The sequence below is a fragment of the Phalacrocorax carbo genome, chromosome 2, assembly GCF_963921805.1.
Source record: "Phalacrocorax carbo chromosome 2, bPhaCar2.1, whole genome shotgun sequence".
In the NCBI taxonomy this organism is placed as follows: Eukaryota; Metazoa; Chordata; class Aves; order Suliformes; family Phalacrocoracidae; genus Phalacrocorax; species Phalacrocorax carbo.
In genome coordinates this window covers 152,100,118-152,116,372 of record NC_087514.1, presented here as the reverse complement: position 1 = coordinate 152,116,372, position 16,255 = coordinate 152,100,118, and the positions used below count along the sequence as shown (strand labels likewise).

The following is a 16,255-nucleotide window of genomic DNA, read 5'->3' as shown; positions in this document are numbered from 1 at the left end:
AGAGTAACGTAGCTCCATTTAAAATCTCTTGCTAGATACGAAACTCCTTTATTAAATTACTTGAGATATAACTGAGCCTGACGAGTTGACAGCTGTGCGCTGCTGGCCTCCACTCCAAATTAGTGCATTTATTGCAAGTAACAAACAGGAAAGTAGACAGAGTGTGTAAGAAATGGAAGAATCTCCCATAAAAGGAGAGGAGTTTGTATCCATGGAAAACAACAGGAAATTGGTCCTCTCTACGTGAGGAAGAAGCAGGAAACTGAATCACCTTCTTTGGACTAGAACATTGCAAGGTTTCGTCTCTGCTAGGAAGGAGCGCGTCTGCAGGATCCTCAACATGAAAGCACAGCACAATCCTGTCCCTTCTTGTGGAAGTCTCATTGTTCGTCTAATTTGACTCTTAGCCTCAGGGGACGCAGAGAAAATCTTAGAGCCTGCTATATAGATTTTAAATAGACTTCCATCTCAGTATGCAAGGAGCAAGAAAGTCTGGGTACTTGTTAGAAAGGATTAAAAAATGGAAGGTTAACAAGGCAAGGTCTGCACGATACACTGTGCAAAACTCTTAAGCCCAAGGATGGCAAAATGATATATGTTTTTATCCTAACTCCACATAGGATTTTCATGTGGTCTAAATGAAACCCAGATCTTTAATTTGGGCCTGAGGTTCTGTAGCTTTTTGCATCATTCTATGAGAGTACAAGGAATAAAATTGCCCTAATGGAGTATTGAAGGATTGTTCCAGGACACAGCAGTCCTTCGGTGACAAAGACCAGTGTATGTCATTCCTGAATATAGATCTGGGCATTAGGAACACCTCAAAATAGGCAGTGAGTGGACAGACCCTTGTTGCACTCAGGTGAGCTCCTGCTCTCAAGAAGGCCCTGAGCTCTCCTGGTCTGCTCTGCAGTGTTTGGGTATGTTACGGGACTCTGCAGGTGGCAAGCACTTTTTAGTATAATTTAACACCTTACATCACCTTTTTTTGCTCCCCAAGGAAAACTTATCTGTCTGCAAAAATTGTGTTAGGAGTTTGATGAAACAGTTCCCCATGCAAGTCTTTTGTCTCATGCCCCCCCAGAGTAACCCTGGTTAGACCTTGTATCCTAACTATCTGTAAAACACTGAATTAGGAACACCACTTAAGAGAAAGCCTAACAAATATGCACTTTTTCTTTCCACAAAAAGGTGTTTCAAGGGAATAGCAACCCCACTGATGTTGTTTACAGACCTTTTGCCAAACCAGTTTTAACACGGTTTGTGCGAATTAGACCTGTGTCTTGGGAAAATGGAGTATCACTGAGATTTGAAGTTTATGGCTGCAAGATAACAGGTAGGTCTTGAAAGGATTTTAAAACCAAGGGAATTTATTGTGCCTATGCTGTGGCTTTTATGAGTGAAATGTATGTTCAAACATCCATTGTTATCTGAATGTTGTTCTGGCATTATCTTTTAGGTGTTCAGCTTTAAGTGAAAAAAAAAGTTTAATTACTTTTCTTACAATTATTTTACAGGTCTGTGCAAAATACCTGAGCTACACAGAAATTTTGCAAATTCCCATGTTGTTTTTCCTTTCTAACACTCTAGTCCTTCTCTCATGCCTGATAACCTGTAGGTAGTGCTCAGCAGGTTTTCCAAGGGACAAACATACATAACTAGGTTTAAAAGCATTGCAACGTACAAACACTTAGATCTGAAGCCTATTCAAGCAACTAGACATATATAGTCAGATACCCACTAGTGATCAGTATTGGGATGTAACTCCTTTCTATCACACAGCTAACTACACAAATAGCTGTCCAAAGTGTTTTCTGAAGTAACAGCAAAAGGCATTCATTATCATAAAAATACTATTTTAAAAACAAAAAAATCCAAACCAAAACAAACCAAAACAAAATGGGCACAAGCAGGAATCTTTTTAGAAGTCTTTTTTTTCTAGTTTTAGGATTTCTCTAACTTCTACAAAACTGAGGTGTTTTTATATGTAAAGTAAAAATACAAGTTATAGATTAAAGAAAATGGTAATGATCTAGTATTTTTTACAAAGCTGATTTTTCTAAAAAAATCTCTGGTGTCATTTTGTAGCACTTAATACAGTTGATTGGCACAAATTTTTCTAGGGATGGGTTTTTTTCCCTTAAGGTGTTTCTTTAGTCTTGAAAATGTTTCTTAGGACTCGTTTCCATACAGCAGGAAAATAAGATTACTGATTACTATGTTATAGAATTCCAGGTCGTTCTATGAAATCTTTTCAGATTAGATAAAGTAGTATCAGCAGAACTGCTGTTACATTCTATACTGGAAATCTTCATTCCTTGTTAGCAGTTTTTCCTACTTCTGATTTATATTTATTTATGGGACCGCAAAAGAAGCAACTATTTAGCTTCTGTGTCATTGGAAAAAGGCTGAGAGACCAAAGAAATACAATAGGAAAATCTCAAGTACAGCAATAAATTATATTTTACAGAATGTATAAAAAGACTTCCATTTCCAGTGTTACCAAACTTAAGTTAATCTGGTACCAGGTTTTTGCTGATTTTGGAAGTTTTCTCTAGAGAAATATTCACAAATTCAGATGTGACCCTGCACTCTTTGCCTTAGCAAGAAGAATAGAAAACAAGAATAGAATAGCGTTTTCTGATCCTTTTGGTTCCCATCAAGCCAGAAATACTTGTGGTATTTTGGTACTTCCTGCCAAAACTAGGATGTGCAAGTTTGAACAAATGAAAATTACATACCAATCCAAAAAGATTATTTTGGATATAAGAAAGAAATAAGTAATTGCTTATGATAGTTGAACCGACTGATATGTCCTGTTTCTGTTTTGGTGCTTGTTCAGATTAACTATTTATTTGGTTTTTTCTCTGTAGATTATCCTTGCTCTGGGATGCTGGGGATGGTCTCTGGACTCATTCCTGACTCTCAGATTACTGCATCTACTCAAGTCGATCGAAACTGGATCCCAGAAAATGCTCGCCTTATAACAAGCCGTTCAGGTTGGGCGCTGCCACCAACTACTCATCCATATACAAATGAATGGCTTCAAATTGATCTTGGTGAAGAAAAAAAAGTGAGGGGCATAATTGTCCAAGGAGGCAAGCACCGAGAAAACAAAGTGTTCATGAAAAAATTCAAAATTGGCTACAGCAACAATGGATCAGATTGGAAAATGATCATGGATTCCAGCAAGAAAAAGACAAAGGTAAGGAGGAAAAGCTGCACTAAAAAGAGAAAAAGTTGCACTAGGAAAAAGTTCTGTGTTAATTTTTTATGCATCTATCATCTCCGACCTTAGAAAAGGCACACAGCTGGGATGAAGCTAAGCAGGAGGACTCCTAGGGCAGCAACCCTGAAGAGATGCTGTGGGAACGGCACCATGCCTGAGGGCAGGAGCTGGCCTTAGGATATTCCCCTCTGTGGCAAAGGTTTTGTTTATTCAACAGCTAGTTCAGACTTGATTTCTGACAAGGGCAGTGTGCCCCTGTGGCCCCTAGGTTACTGCAAAATCCCATGCAGTGGTAATATGCAACACTGCCATAAAAGTAGATGTCCCTCTGCAGTTTTTCCACTGACATTGAATGAACTTCTTTGAGACACTGAATTACTTTTCCTTTCCTTCTTTTTTGTCTGAGCTGTAGAATGGAATGGTGTTATTTAACTCAATGGGTACCTGTTGGATTTCTGAACTGCTTGTAGACTGCTTTGAGAGCTCCACAGGCTCACTGTAATGGCCTGATCCAAGCTGCTCTGAAAGAAAGTGATGGAGTTTTTGACATGTTATCCCTTCCCAAGTGAAAAGTACTATCATACTGTCACAAGTGAAGCATCTTGGAGGTTGCTTGGGAAAAAAGGGCAGCTGGATCACAGGTTCAAGCAGAAACTGGAAGACATTTCTAGAGGAGGACCAAATGAATTGCCGGGTTAGATGCCAAGGAAAAGAAAAATAGTGTGGCCTAGAAAAGTTTCTGGGAATGTACCTATTTTGGTTTGTCTGTGAATGTATGCTTTTCAGGACATAACGTCTGCTTTTCAGGACACTGAGTATTTAGCTTATTTACCCCAAATCCCATTCATTAAGACTTCCATCCCATTTTGCTAGTGTTGCTCACAAAGTGCATTTTTACCTTAAAAGGCACAACTGTTTTTTAGTCCTCCTACCTTGTTCCATGAGGAAACCAGTGGGCATGCAGTCCTATTCACAAAGTGGTGCTGCAGTACTGGGATGATCGGGGAATCGTATACCAAAATATGCCCTCAAAAGGCAAATTGGTGTGGTGCTTGGCAGATGGGAATCCTGAGAGTTACTCCGTATCTCATCTGCGTTAGTCTGAAAATTAGATGTAAAAGCTGTTTTGCTGTATAGACTCATCCATTGGACAAACCTGTGTTTCGTTAAGGAAAAGCTGAGTGGGCCCAAGGATGTAGCTTTTCCAAGCACATTTAGTAAATATTGGACTTCATTCTCTCCTGTTTTAATCTCACTGAATATGTCTGCATTTTCTCACTTCTCATCACTTTTCATCATTTGTTTTGGGGATTAAAACTAAATTAATTCAGCCTTTGCAGTCAGCTCCTTTCTCTTGTTACCATGAGTTTTGACTTCATCATAAAGTGTGAAGAGAGTGTAAATCAACAATGGGATCTAACCATTTTCTTTCTAAAATAGATGTTGTTTTGACATGTACTTCTACACTGTGGCTCAACGAGGGAAAAAAATAATGCCATATGCTTTCAAAGCAGTGCGCCGTCTGCTGCATGGCTTTCTGTTTTCTAATACAAGCACTTGCCATCATTGTCAGAAGTTAGCAGTTTGACAAGAAAACTAGTGCGCTAACACACTGAGCCCATCCTTAGCTTTCATCACTACCAGAAATTAACTTTCAAGTTTAATGGAATGGGGAGGGCTGGAATTCAAATCTCTTGTGGCATAATTATAATCCTCCTCAAAAATTCAAGACATTTAATAAACTTTCTTCTGAAGCACAACTTTTCTTTAAAGAAAATCAGATAAATCCTATGATTTGGGAGTCTGAGAGATTTCAAATGTTAATACTGGAATGTAGGATTTCTAAATGTAAGTGGAGCTGGATGGGACAGAATGCTGTAATGAGTCACAGCAGGAATGTGGATTAGAAACAGCCCTGTTATGTGAAATGAAACACATCGTTTCACTTGGTTAAAGTCTTGACTTTCAATAAACAAACAACACATTTTAGGAAAGAAAGAGCAATCATAAGCTAAATGTAACAACAGAATATGTCCAAAGGATGAAACATCACCTTGTTTCTCAACATGATCTTTTCATCCATGCCTGCAGCTCCTTTCACTAAGACTACCGTAACACTTTCCTCTGTGGTTGACCCAATTTCTGCTATTTTTGAATGTGCAGAAAGTTTCCCCCTTTAGCCTAGCTCAAGCACTTGAAGAAGTGAACATCACTCAAATCCTTAAACAATCATGCAGAACCCCGTTTTCATTTCAAGATACAATTTCTATTTCTTCTCCATAGTCTTATTCAAGCTTACTCCATAATGTCATCTTTCTCTTTCATACTCCTTTCCAACTTCCACTTACCTACTGATGGTTTTTTGGGGTTTTTTTACACCACCTCTCATCATTTCTGGTACAAGAAACTTCTGGCTATCCTCCCATTTGGAACAAGCTTTTTTAATTTTTCTGCCATGTTTCTTTTTTTTAAAGACATCAGGAAGAATTTTTTTCCTCTTGCCCATTTAGCTTCTGTTTTGTTTAGCTATTATTTATTATAACTTATCTTTGTAATGAAGTAAAGCAATTTGTGACATAGCCCGTATAAAAGACACTCACAAAGTAAAGTTTTACTGTATACTCCTCTCTCCTCTCCTCCCCCACAAAGAATATCAGTACGTGTTTTAAATGAACAGTCAAAATTGAATCACAGGCAGCTCTGCACTACAAAGGACAATGATTCAATATAATTATGATTCAATATAATTCTAGATGCCTATTGAATTCTAATGTCTATGTGTCAGTACTCCAGGGCTGATGTCTTTTATAAAACAGTTTTCATTATTACGTGTTGCTATTAAGACTACTATTAAAAAGGAAGCAAGGATTCCTCAGATACATGTCTGTCTACTTTTTACACATAAAATGGCATTCATTCTTTCTTATATGGTAGGTAGCTTTTCTGATCATTTGCACTGTATTGCTATTCAAATATAATAATATGTAATTGCATGTTAATTAGATCTGACAGGCTATCTGCATGTGAATTCTTGACAACAATCTTCCAAGCACTGGCAGAACACCAGGTCAACCAGTGCCCCTTGAAGCCACCTTGGAGGTACAATCTCCCCTAGGAAATAGGAGCAGAAGCATTAATGTTGAAATTATTTTTTAAATCTAGTCGGTCATAGTCTCCCGTCATTATTGGCTTTTGTGACTGGCGCTCTAACCAATGTCCAGAAGGGGTTGTGGAACATTGATTCGTAATACAGAGGTGTACAGTAAAAACAAGGAAGGCTTTTACAACTGCACTGAAAATACAAGCAACAATCAGTTTTACCTACCCTGGTTTTGTGCTTTGGGAAATACAGCCAGCTTTTCCCATGGCCTCTGTTTTGTCTGCCCGCAGATCAATTGGAGGAGTTCATTGTAGGCTGGGTTTTGTTCTCATCCAAAATGAAGGACATCTGGTAGTTTCTTCCTGAAGAAGGCTTCAGGCTTTGCAGCTATGAGTTGGAAGTATCTTATAAATAGCACTTCTAATCCTAAATTTGAAGTCCGGTTCAAAGAAGATTATTTTAATGTTTTGTCATTTAACTAATTCATAGAAAATTTGAAAATACTTTACTTTTACTTCATTGTTATATACATTTTCACGTTTTGTACATTAGAGTATTTTCTACATGATATTCCGAGGTCATTTTTTCCATAAAATAAGGTAAAAAGAACTCCTTTTGCCTATCTTGGTTATACACTTTTCATGGCAAGGACTGCTTCTTTGTACAGGTACTTCATTCTAAGGAGAAATCATCTCCATGGAGGCACCCGAGGTGCTGCTATAAGTACAAATTATAACTTGTTCTATATGCAAAAGATCACTGACAAGAGAAGTTAAAGGCATCAAACAAATGTCATTGAGAGCTGCATTATGGCTGAAGAACCCCGAGTGCAACTCAGAGAAGACATTTTTGTCTGAAATGTACATTTGCTGACCTGCCTTGCCCGTTATTGCCCGTATTGCAGTTTTGTCAGGAAGCAGCTTTCTTCTTCTTTTCTTTCTTTCTTTCTATTCTTATTCAATAACAGGCTCACTGGAAGAACTCTTGCAGCTACTGCTCCTGGAGTTTAATTTATGCCTTTTGAAATAACTACAATTTGTGAAACTCTGTCACTGGGGGAAATCAGATTGAAATTTTCTCTTGAATAGTTGGATTATTATTGTAACCACTTAAAAGGTGACAGGATCTTCACCTCAGCCATTTTTTCCCTGAGAAGTGTTGAAAATGTCACCCAGTTAAACCCCAGATCAGAGCGTCATTTAAAAACATGTCTCATTAAACATTCAGCTCTTGTTATGACCCTGATGGATTGGTTGCTACTGAGTTTATGAAAAATGTAATGCATTACTTTTCCAAGAAGCTTTAGCTATGTATTTTCCATTCTCATTTAGGATAGGAATGCCTGACACTTATTAAGCTGTTAGAATCTGGCCTACTGCTCACCTAATTCAAAGACTAGAGAATGAAGGGGAAAAGATGAGTGTTGAAAATAGCTTCTTTTTTTTTTCAACAAGTAGCATTTGTCATGCTTTGCAGACTTTTGAAGGCAACACCAACTATGACACGCCTGAACTGCGGACTTTTGAACCTGTATCAACGAGATTCATCCGCGTCTACCCTGAGAGAGCCACACACGGAGGACTGGGGCTGCGAATGGAGCTGCTGGGCTGTGAACTTGAAGGTAATTGCTCTGCCAGAGATGAATGCACTTTATTATTTTCATAAATACAATCCCCACTTGGAATACTGCTGAACACTGCTGTGTCTGTACAGGCAGCACGTCGGACTCTCGCTTCTGTGACTGCCATGAGTGCTGTTTCTTGGCCTAATCAGTTCCTTCTCTGCAGACATTTGAATATGCCCAAGGCACAAATATTATTCTTTCTCCCATTCCTTTGCTGAATCACAGTGATATTCCTCACATGGTTTCCTGTTCTCGTAAGCAGCCTTATGATTATACTTTTGAGAAGCACAGAGCTATTAGGAGAGAATAAAGACAGCAACTTATATTTTTATGTTACCATGATACAACCCTGGAAGAGCTGTTTTTCTGAGAATGCAGAGGAACTTTGCACTAAATATAGCAATTATGTCCCTTGCTCCTTCAAAGGATGTGAAAGTCACACCAGACAGTATGGTGGGCAATGACTGCTTGGCTGGACAGCCTCTGTGCTGTTCCTTTTGGGAGCCAGAGGGGGCCTCTTTGTTCCTTACCAAGCTTTAATTTTGCAAGAGTACATAGGAGATGAAAGACCAGGAAAAGCAAAGTTTAGACATTTATTCTTGGACTGTGACATGAAGTCAAGCTTTGATTCTGGTTATATAAACAATAATTATTTATCTTCATAGATAAGTACAGATAACACTATGTGAATTTCACAATTTTATCTGATGGATGATGGTATAGTAGCATGGCTTATAAACCCCACAGCTTAACAACACACAGAATAACAAACCATGTTATTCAGGGTTTCATATGATACCTCATACAGAAGTAGCTGAACAGGCTCCCAAGATGAATGGAACTGACTGCTCTGCCTCCATTTCTTTCTCACCATTTTTCCCCCAAGGCGGAAGAGTGGGAGGCATTTGCTGTGAGAACTGATGAGTTCTATGTTGTTTTTTAGAGAAGGCCAGATTGAATAAGTGTGCTTTTTACTTGGCCCGGAAAGTGGGGAGGTTGGAAATACTTCTTAGTTCCTGCAGGAAGTCCTCATTTCCTGTGGGAATACTTAGTTCCTGCAGACTATTGTGCTACTTGCTCAGAAAAAAGAAAACCCAGCACCTGCCTCATGTAAACTCACAACCTGTGGGCAAAGTCCTTCAGCCACAGGGCTCCTGTAGTGGCCTAGACATCAGGAAGTGAGGCTGTGGACCACCTTACAAGAACACACTGCTCAGTGAGATGGAGGAGCCAAAGAGCAGACTGACCAGGCAAAATGCCCTTGCTTTTAGGCAAACTGCAGCAGCAAGTACAATTTTTCCCTGGGACTCATCCACTTGTATTTGTCTTTCTGCTATGGTGTACTTTCGAAGGGTGCTCACCCATAGGTCACCCATGGACAGGTAAGGTCAATTCCCATTTACCTGAGGGAGAAGCACTATAAAAAAACTTTGTTGTATAACTGTATCTTAAGGAGGGAGTTGAATGAAGAGAAGTCATCTGAGATTTACTGAGAAGGAAAGGAGTTGAAACAAGAAAAGAGGCATGGAGGTTGACACAGGCAGGAGTAGAAATCAGCTCTCCAGCAGTAATAAGCATGGGGAAGCTTCGTGTGCTCAGAGCATCCCAGTGGGGCTTCATATGAAATGACAGCAGAGATGTAGGCAAGCTTGAGGCTATACAGGGTCATGAAGATCAAGATAAGAAACTTAACTTGATGTAGAAAGCTAGAGGGAGCTCCCACAGGGGTTTTTAAAGAGATATGGGGAACACATGCTCTCCATAATTCATAATAGGTACAGAACTGTTTCTTTAACTAGGGTTAGATTTTAGCTGTAAGGCATAGGTCAGGGTCCTAAAGAGCCATGTTTCATCCCATAATATAGCTACTTCAGAAACTACCATCCCTCCTGACATTTTCAGGCCAAGAAGTCAGTGCATAAGATCTTATGTGGCCAGCAGGCTCTGGAGGCAGTAGAAGGGCAAAGAAGAATCCGAGAAAGGGATGCATTATTGCGTAGCTTATAATGACAGTGAAACATCGTTAATGAAAATAACAGTAGGTGAGAACAGACGAAAGCCTGGATCACATTCCCAGTCCGGTTATCTTAAGGCAGGGAACTATACCTGCAGCATAAAACATAAACCTAAACAAAACACCAAGTATCTGAATTCTGATTTTCCAGATGTGGTATGTTTTGCAGATACTGAGGTATAGATATGTCTTCTGGCACCATGCACAAATCTCAAGATTTTAACTGTAGTAACAAAGGTCAGACTTTTACTGGTTATGCAGCAGCTACCGGAAGGTCATCACCAATGAGAAGCAAGCAGGTGGCCAGAAGGGGTGACTGACATCACTGTCTTATTTATAACTTTAACAAAAAGAACCTCCTTCCAGATCTCCTCACTGAGCACAAAGTGATTCTCCAGCACACTGCCTTCCTGCCACAGTTACCAGGACTCTGCTCAGACATTTCCTTTCTTACATGTGCTCTGCAGAGAGGTTTCTTCAACAATGTGGTGAGTGCTGGAGAATTACTGCCTTGAGCATGCACCCTTCCTGCTTGTCTGTAGAGGCCCACTCACAGGCACTTCAGCCTGCAATAAAATGATGGGTTTTCTACCCCTCTCCAAGCCTCCCATTCTGCCCTGCCAGGCTTTCTCTCTTTGTTGGTAGGAATAGCAAACACTCATCAGCCAGTAAATAGACAGTCCGGGGCTTTGCTGCCCAACAACGCTCAGCCCTTGAGCTCAGATACAGCAGAGTGCTTTGGTGCAAGGAGGCAGAACAGATACATCCCACTGCAAAGAAGCACCAACTAACCTGCAAAGTAGAGTTGCTCCTTTCCTCTGATATAACACATGAAGACAGCATATGGTGCTCATCAAAATGTTACTGCCAACTGCATGCTGATTCTCCGGCACACGTTTTAACTGAATGACTGGATTTTGTTTCAGCTCCTACGGCTGTCCCTACCGTTTCCGAAGGCAAACCCGTGGATGAGTGTGATGATGACCAGGCAAACTGTCACAGTGGCACAGGTGATGACTACCAACTGACAGGTGCAGAAACCATCCTCATTCCATTGCAGCTTCATTGTAGCTCATATCCATCACCAGTTACCAGCTAAATGTTTGCACTGATTTAATCACTCAACATAAATGGACATTGGTATGCAGTTCATATTGTCAGTGCTGTCAAAACATAGGCATCTGCCTTTTACATATGACAATACTTTTGATTGTTTTCTCAGCTATGTAATTTTTGAAGCAAATAACAGTGACTAGCTGGAAAGGAGGGCAATTTTTCTGAGTAGGAATTGTGTCTAATCAAATGTCCTAATCAAACTTTCTCTTATTAAGAAAAGAGCTGGACAAACCTTTTGAGGTTTATTGTCTGAGATTGAAGATCTCAAAATGAAATATTGTTTAGGTTCAAGATATGTATACACTTTCATACCTAAAAATTAGTATAGGACTCAGATTTCATCTCCAAACCTTCCCCAGACAGAAACAAAGCAGATTTGTTTCATCAAAGTGTACTCACACACATACCACCAGAAATATTTCCATGAGCTTCCCCACCAACACAACATTACAGCCGCAGAGGGGCTGATGTTTTCCAAGCTGCCATCACTAGCAGAAAAATAGGAGGGAGAAACATAACAAAGTCTGCATCTGGAACAGAGGAAGCTTGCTAGTTTTCTTATTCTCCCACTTTTGCAGAGAACCACTGTCCTTCTGAGAAAGCTGATGCTGCACCACTATATTTTTTATGTCTTCTTGGAGGTCGCTTGCTCCACAAAGTTCTGGGCCTGTTTGATGAGATCTTCCTGTAGCAGAGCTATACATCTACAGTAACTGAGCTTATTTTTGGACACAGTGACACAAGTTATTTCATCACTGCTCCCTGGTGTGCTTATCTAATAAATGTTTATTGCTTCTTATATCCATGATATAAAATAGCATTAAAATCTGGCAATAGCTGTCCAAGAGGACATTGGGAAACCTTAGGTAAGAGATTGGCTTTTTGGAAGCAACCAAGTAGAACATCCGACAGCAGATACCAATTAAAGTGCAGTTTCAGCATCAAAGACTTTCTGAGCTTTGCCAATGTCTCCTGTAAATGCATGTTGCAAATCATAAAGTGAAAAACAATTCTTGAGTGGAAAAGACACTGCATGGTCACTCTCACTGCTGTTCAAATCAGTGTCCCAGATGAATCTTATTCTTTTTGAAAACAGCCACGCAAGGAGTTTGATAAAATAGTCTGTATTGTGTTAAGGTAGCTCAGAAAGCTTTCAATGTTACTAAACATTGTAATTTATGTATTTTTTCTGAAAGGGAAAAGCCAGGCCAGGAAACTCTGGGGCTTCCTGCAAAGCCCTACCCTGAGGGCTGGCTTGCACAGCCCGATAGGTAAAGATGTATTTCACATAGACAGAGGCTGTGTGAGGGGAAGGACACAGATCTATGCAAGCACCTTCCCTGTTCACTCAGTCTCTGCACTCCAGGGAGCTCAGGACTGCATCCCCACATGTCCCTTATGAAAAGCTTATTGAGTAGAAGAAACTCCCTCTGGCAATTTTTGCAGGTTGTGCTTAGGGAGCACCTCATAATCTCTAAGAAAAGGGAACAGCCACCAGCCTTCCTGAGCACCAGCTCTTTTGGGGAACTGAACCTATTTCAGTACTAAAATTGAAAATTACTACATTGCCCTTCTACAAAAGTGCACGCACTTTAGTATAATTTGTTACTATATCACCTAGAAACCCTGAGCAGTGCATCCCAAGTTGTTCTTGACACTAGAAATACTACATTGAATGTGTGATGTTACATATAATACTAAAATCCACAGAAGTGATATTACCAATAATTTCATTGTAAACATTATTTTCTTCCTCCAAATGCATAGAAGGAAAGTATGTAAATCTCGTGGCCCATTAAGGATACCAGGCCAGTGCAAAGGGCATGTCATCAGTGTCTTACCCTATTTTATCTACTCCCAGTGTGAGTGTGGCACCCACATTGTCATGGGTACAACAGTTACAGTCACTTCCCTGATAGCACTTGCACATATGTGAGTATCACAATGAAGCCTCCCATGCAATTAACTGTAATTGTGCTGTAGGCCAGATTCCTTCCTGCTCTATTTGGACCCCATACAGAGCTACTCTATTTGTGTGGCTTATAGCATTCCCCATCAGATCATTCTCACAAACATAAAGCTGATAGAGCTTGGGCATTCATTCTCATTGGAAGCCATTGCAGATATCCTTTCTATAATGCTTTAAGCACTTGCTTGCTGGAGAAAAGAAAAGCCATTGACTGGTAATCAGCACCCCACTGTGCATTTATAATTGTGCTAATTTACTTTTTGTTTCCTTTATCAATATGAGGCTTGCTTTAAAAAGTCAAGTATTTTAAAAATAACAGTTAGTGAGCTCACGAGAGGGCCATGACCCCACTCACCACTTGTTATCTGCTTGAAGAAGAGGACAAAGGGGAAGTCCTTAAGTCCTCCTGCACTTTGAGACAGAAGTGAAACCTGCCTTAGACTATAGCTTAAAGTCGGGCAATTCCCATGCACCTCTCTTGTGAGCTGATCTCACACCACAGCTATGAAACAATGCACAGGGAGGACCCAGCATGGCAGGGTCCGGAGGACCTCACATCCCTGATATGAGAAACAACATGCCATGGGTGAGTGCACAAACTGGTAACTGTTAGGAAATGGTACAGAGATCAGTCGCTGACTTCCCATGTGATTTGGAGCAAATCACTGTCTATAAAATGAGGATGGCCACAGGGACATGGTGAGGATTGATTAGCTGGTGTTTGCAAGGACTCCAAAGACATACAGCTTTACTGAATGATGAGTTCTTGTTTTCTTTTTTGATAAAGGAAACCAGATCTTTAATGTCATATTTTCATGCTTAAGCTCACATACTCAGTTACCTACATGTCTAATAAAGATGGTAATGCTTCAGATTTATATATAGGATACTCCTAATGACTGCTGTGTCCTTTGTTGTGTCCCATGTATCATGATATGCATAATTTCTTTTCCAGGTGGTACTACAGTGCTGAATACAGAAAAGCCAACAGTAATAGACAATACATTACAACCAGGTAAAAAAAAATTTTCTTATTGAAAACATAATAAATTCCATACCCAAATTTCATGCCAGAGACAAAATAATGAATTGCAGTACTTCCTGACTTCCAATTCCCTAAAAGTCTCTGAAGTAAAGAAGCATCTGGTCTCCCAGCTCTGTACAGTAAATATTTCATTCCTTTCATCCACATGTAGACACAGCAGAGAACAAGATTTCCTTCTGCATCAGCAAATGCCAAATGCTGACAAAATTAAACTAACTTAATCACACAGTGCACTCTGTTATAATGTGGCATGTCAGTGACATAAAGTGTGTTTGCAAACTCCGGGAAAACAAAAGCAGAGCCACACAGGCCCACTCACTATTTATATCCCTGGTTTTACAAAACTAAGACAAGTAAAGTTTGCCAGTTTTCTCCACCAGAGAGCTGGCAGTTTTACAATATTGTTTTCTAGCAAGTTTTCTCAAAATGGGGTTACATAAACTGCTACCATGAACTTGAAAAGGGAAAAACAAGTTGTCACTGGCAGCAGGTCCTTTTTACTTAATCAATACAATAACTAGCAGCTTTTAAAATCCCTAGTTTGCTGCTTCAACAGCTTTCATACCATTTTTTAATATCCTGTACAATTTACTGGGAGTGGGGGAGAGGATAGATATAGGCAGAAAACCCAACTCCAAAAACTACGAGCACCAGTTTAAAATACTTTGCTTTAATAATTGTGGAGCAGTAAAGAGGTCAGTTTTCAGTTACTCCCATTTCCTCCATTAAAGTACAGTCAGGCACAGTCTTGCAATTGATTTATTAACAGGGTGGGTAAGTGTTTGTCATTGTTTCCTCAACCATGTGACACAATCGGCTTTTGCTTCAAGTAAAAAAAAGGAACTAATGATGCAAAAGTTTCCTAAAGGACACTGATGGTGTCGACCTGATTAAGAGATAGAGCCGACTTATCTCAGACGTTGTTCCCTCTCTCGGCCTCTGCGTTCTGATATTGCAGGGGCAAATGCTTTTACTCCTTTCAAAATTTGTCTCCAGGGTCATCCAGTTGGCTTAGTCAGCATACACTATTTCTATCTCTGCCCTGCTTTATGAGCAGAGGGAGGTTGTGGAGTACTGGTGCAATGAGAAACACGGCGGCAGGCTGGCCCACCTTCGCGGGACACCTCACCACACTGCTCTCCCGCAGCCAGCATTGCTGAAGGGCTGGAGGGCTGCTGTTGATCCCACAGTTCAGAAAGCGGTGGGGGATGCAGAGGAAGAAAGGCTGCTGTGCAGTAGTTTTAGAGTAAAACATTTTAATTTTTATGCCTGAAATAATCTTTTAGCTTTCTGTTTTGCTAAAATGAAGGACTTTTTAAGTATCTTCTTGCATTTAAACAAATTGCAAATTCATAAAGTGCCTCTGTGCAATGCAGTTTTCCTCCCTCCTCCCCAGTACCAGTTGCATTTGCAGGTTGTGTTTAATCCCTTTGGCTTGGGTGGGACTCTCCAGTAATAGATTGACTCTTTCTGCCAGAGATTAAGATATCCTTATTTTCTCTCCTTACTTCCCTCCTGCACCACCTTCACTTACTCTGTGACAAGCCAAGATTTTTCTCTAGTAAAGAAGTTTCTGAGGTTCCCTTCAGAGCATGCCAATATTACTTCCATGCATTGTGCTGGTAGGAACTGTTTCCTTCCGGGGAAAAAGGGACGAGTTCACATCCCAAACTCCAGGCTTCTACATGGCAGCACATTACAAAGACCATAGAAGAGATCAGTCCGATGCTAATAAATAAGAATACAGTTTCCAGAATCTCCAGTTTAAGACACAAAGGTTTCCAGCTGCTTCATAATTCTTCACTGAAAACCAGCCAGAAAACTCCTAAAAAGGGCAGACAGAAACTGCCCTCAACTTGGGGAAACCTCTCCTGGCATAAAGGTGGTGCAAGCATTTCCTTCTCCTGAAGGGGCACAGGTGGACCTAGCTGGCATGATGAAGTACATCATAGCAAAAGGCCATGCAGCCATGAACAACATAATTAAAACTGGCCTTGAAGTTACAGAGCTGCTCAGGCCCCCCAGAGCCCTCAGCTGGCTGAGGATCAGTACACTCCAGATCTTTCAGCTATTCTCAAGCTGAACAAGGTATGAATTTAACATGCCAAGGACTGAGCCTTCAGCTTCAGCCTTAATTCCCTCTAAGGGCTGGATTACC

General features: G+C 40.2%; 1 protein-coding gene across 4 annotated transcripts in view; it reads left to right on the top strand.

The window, feature by feature from the left end:
- The window catches only part of NRP1 (neuropilin 1), a 115,981-nt gene that overhangs the window by 83,719 nt on the left and 16,007 nt on the right, over window positions 1-16,255 (top strand). For 2 of the 4 annotated variants that reach the window (XM_064444936.1, XM_064444935.1), the window contains exons 9-13: window positions 1,192-1,336; window positions 2,874-3,205; window positions 7,806-7,950; window positions 10,894-10,977; window positions 14,008-14,067. In XM_064444936.1, coding sequence (XP_064301006.1) covers window positions 1,192-1,336; window positions 2,874-3,205; window positions 7,806-7,950; window positions 10,894-10,977; window positions 14,008-14,067 — 766 coding nt within the window. Of the gene's footprint in view, window positions 1-1,191; window positions 1,337-2,873; window positions 3,206-7,805; window positions 7,951-10,893; window positions 10,999-14,007; window positions 14,068-16,255 lie in introns of all 4 variants that reach the window. The other 2 variants (XM_064444933.1, XM_064444934.1) reach the window with 1 other exon arrangement.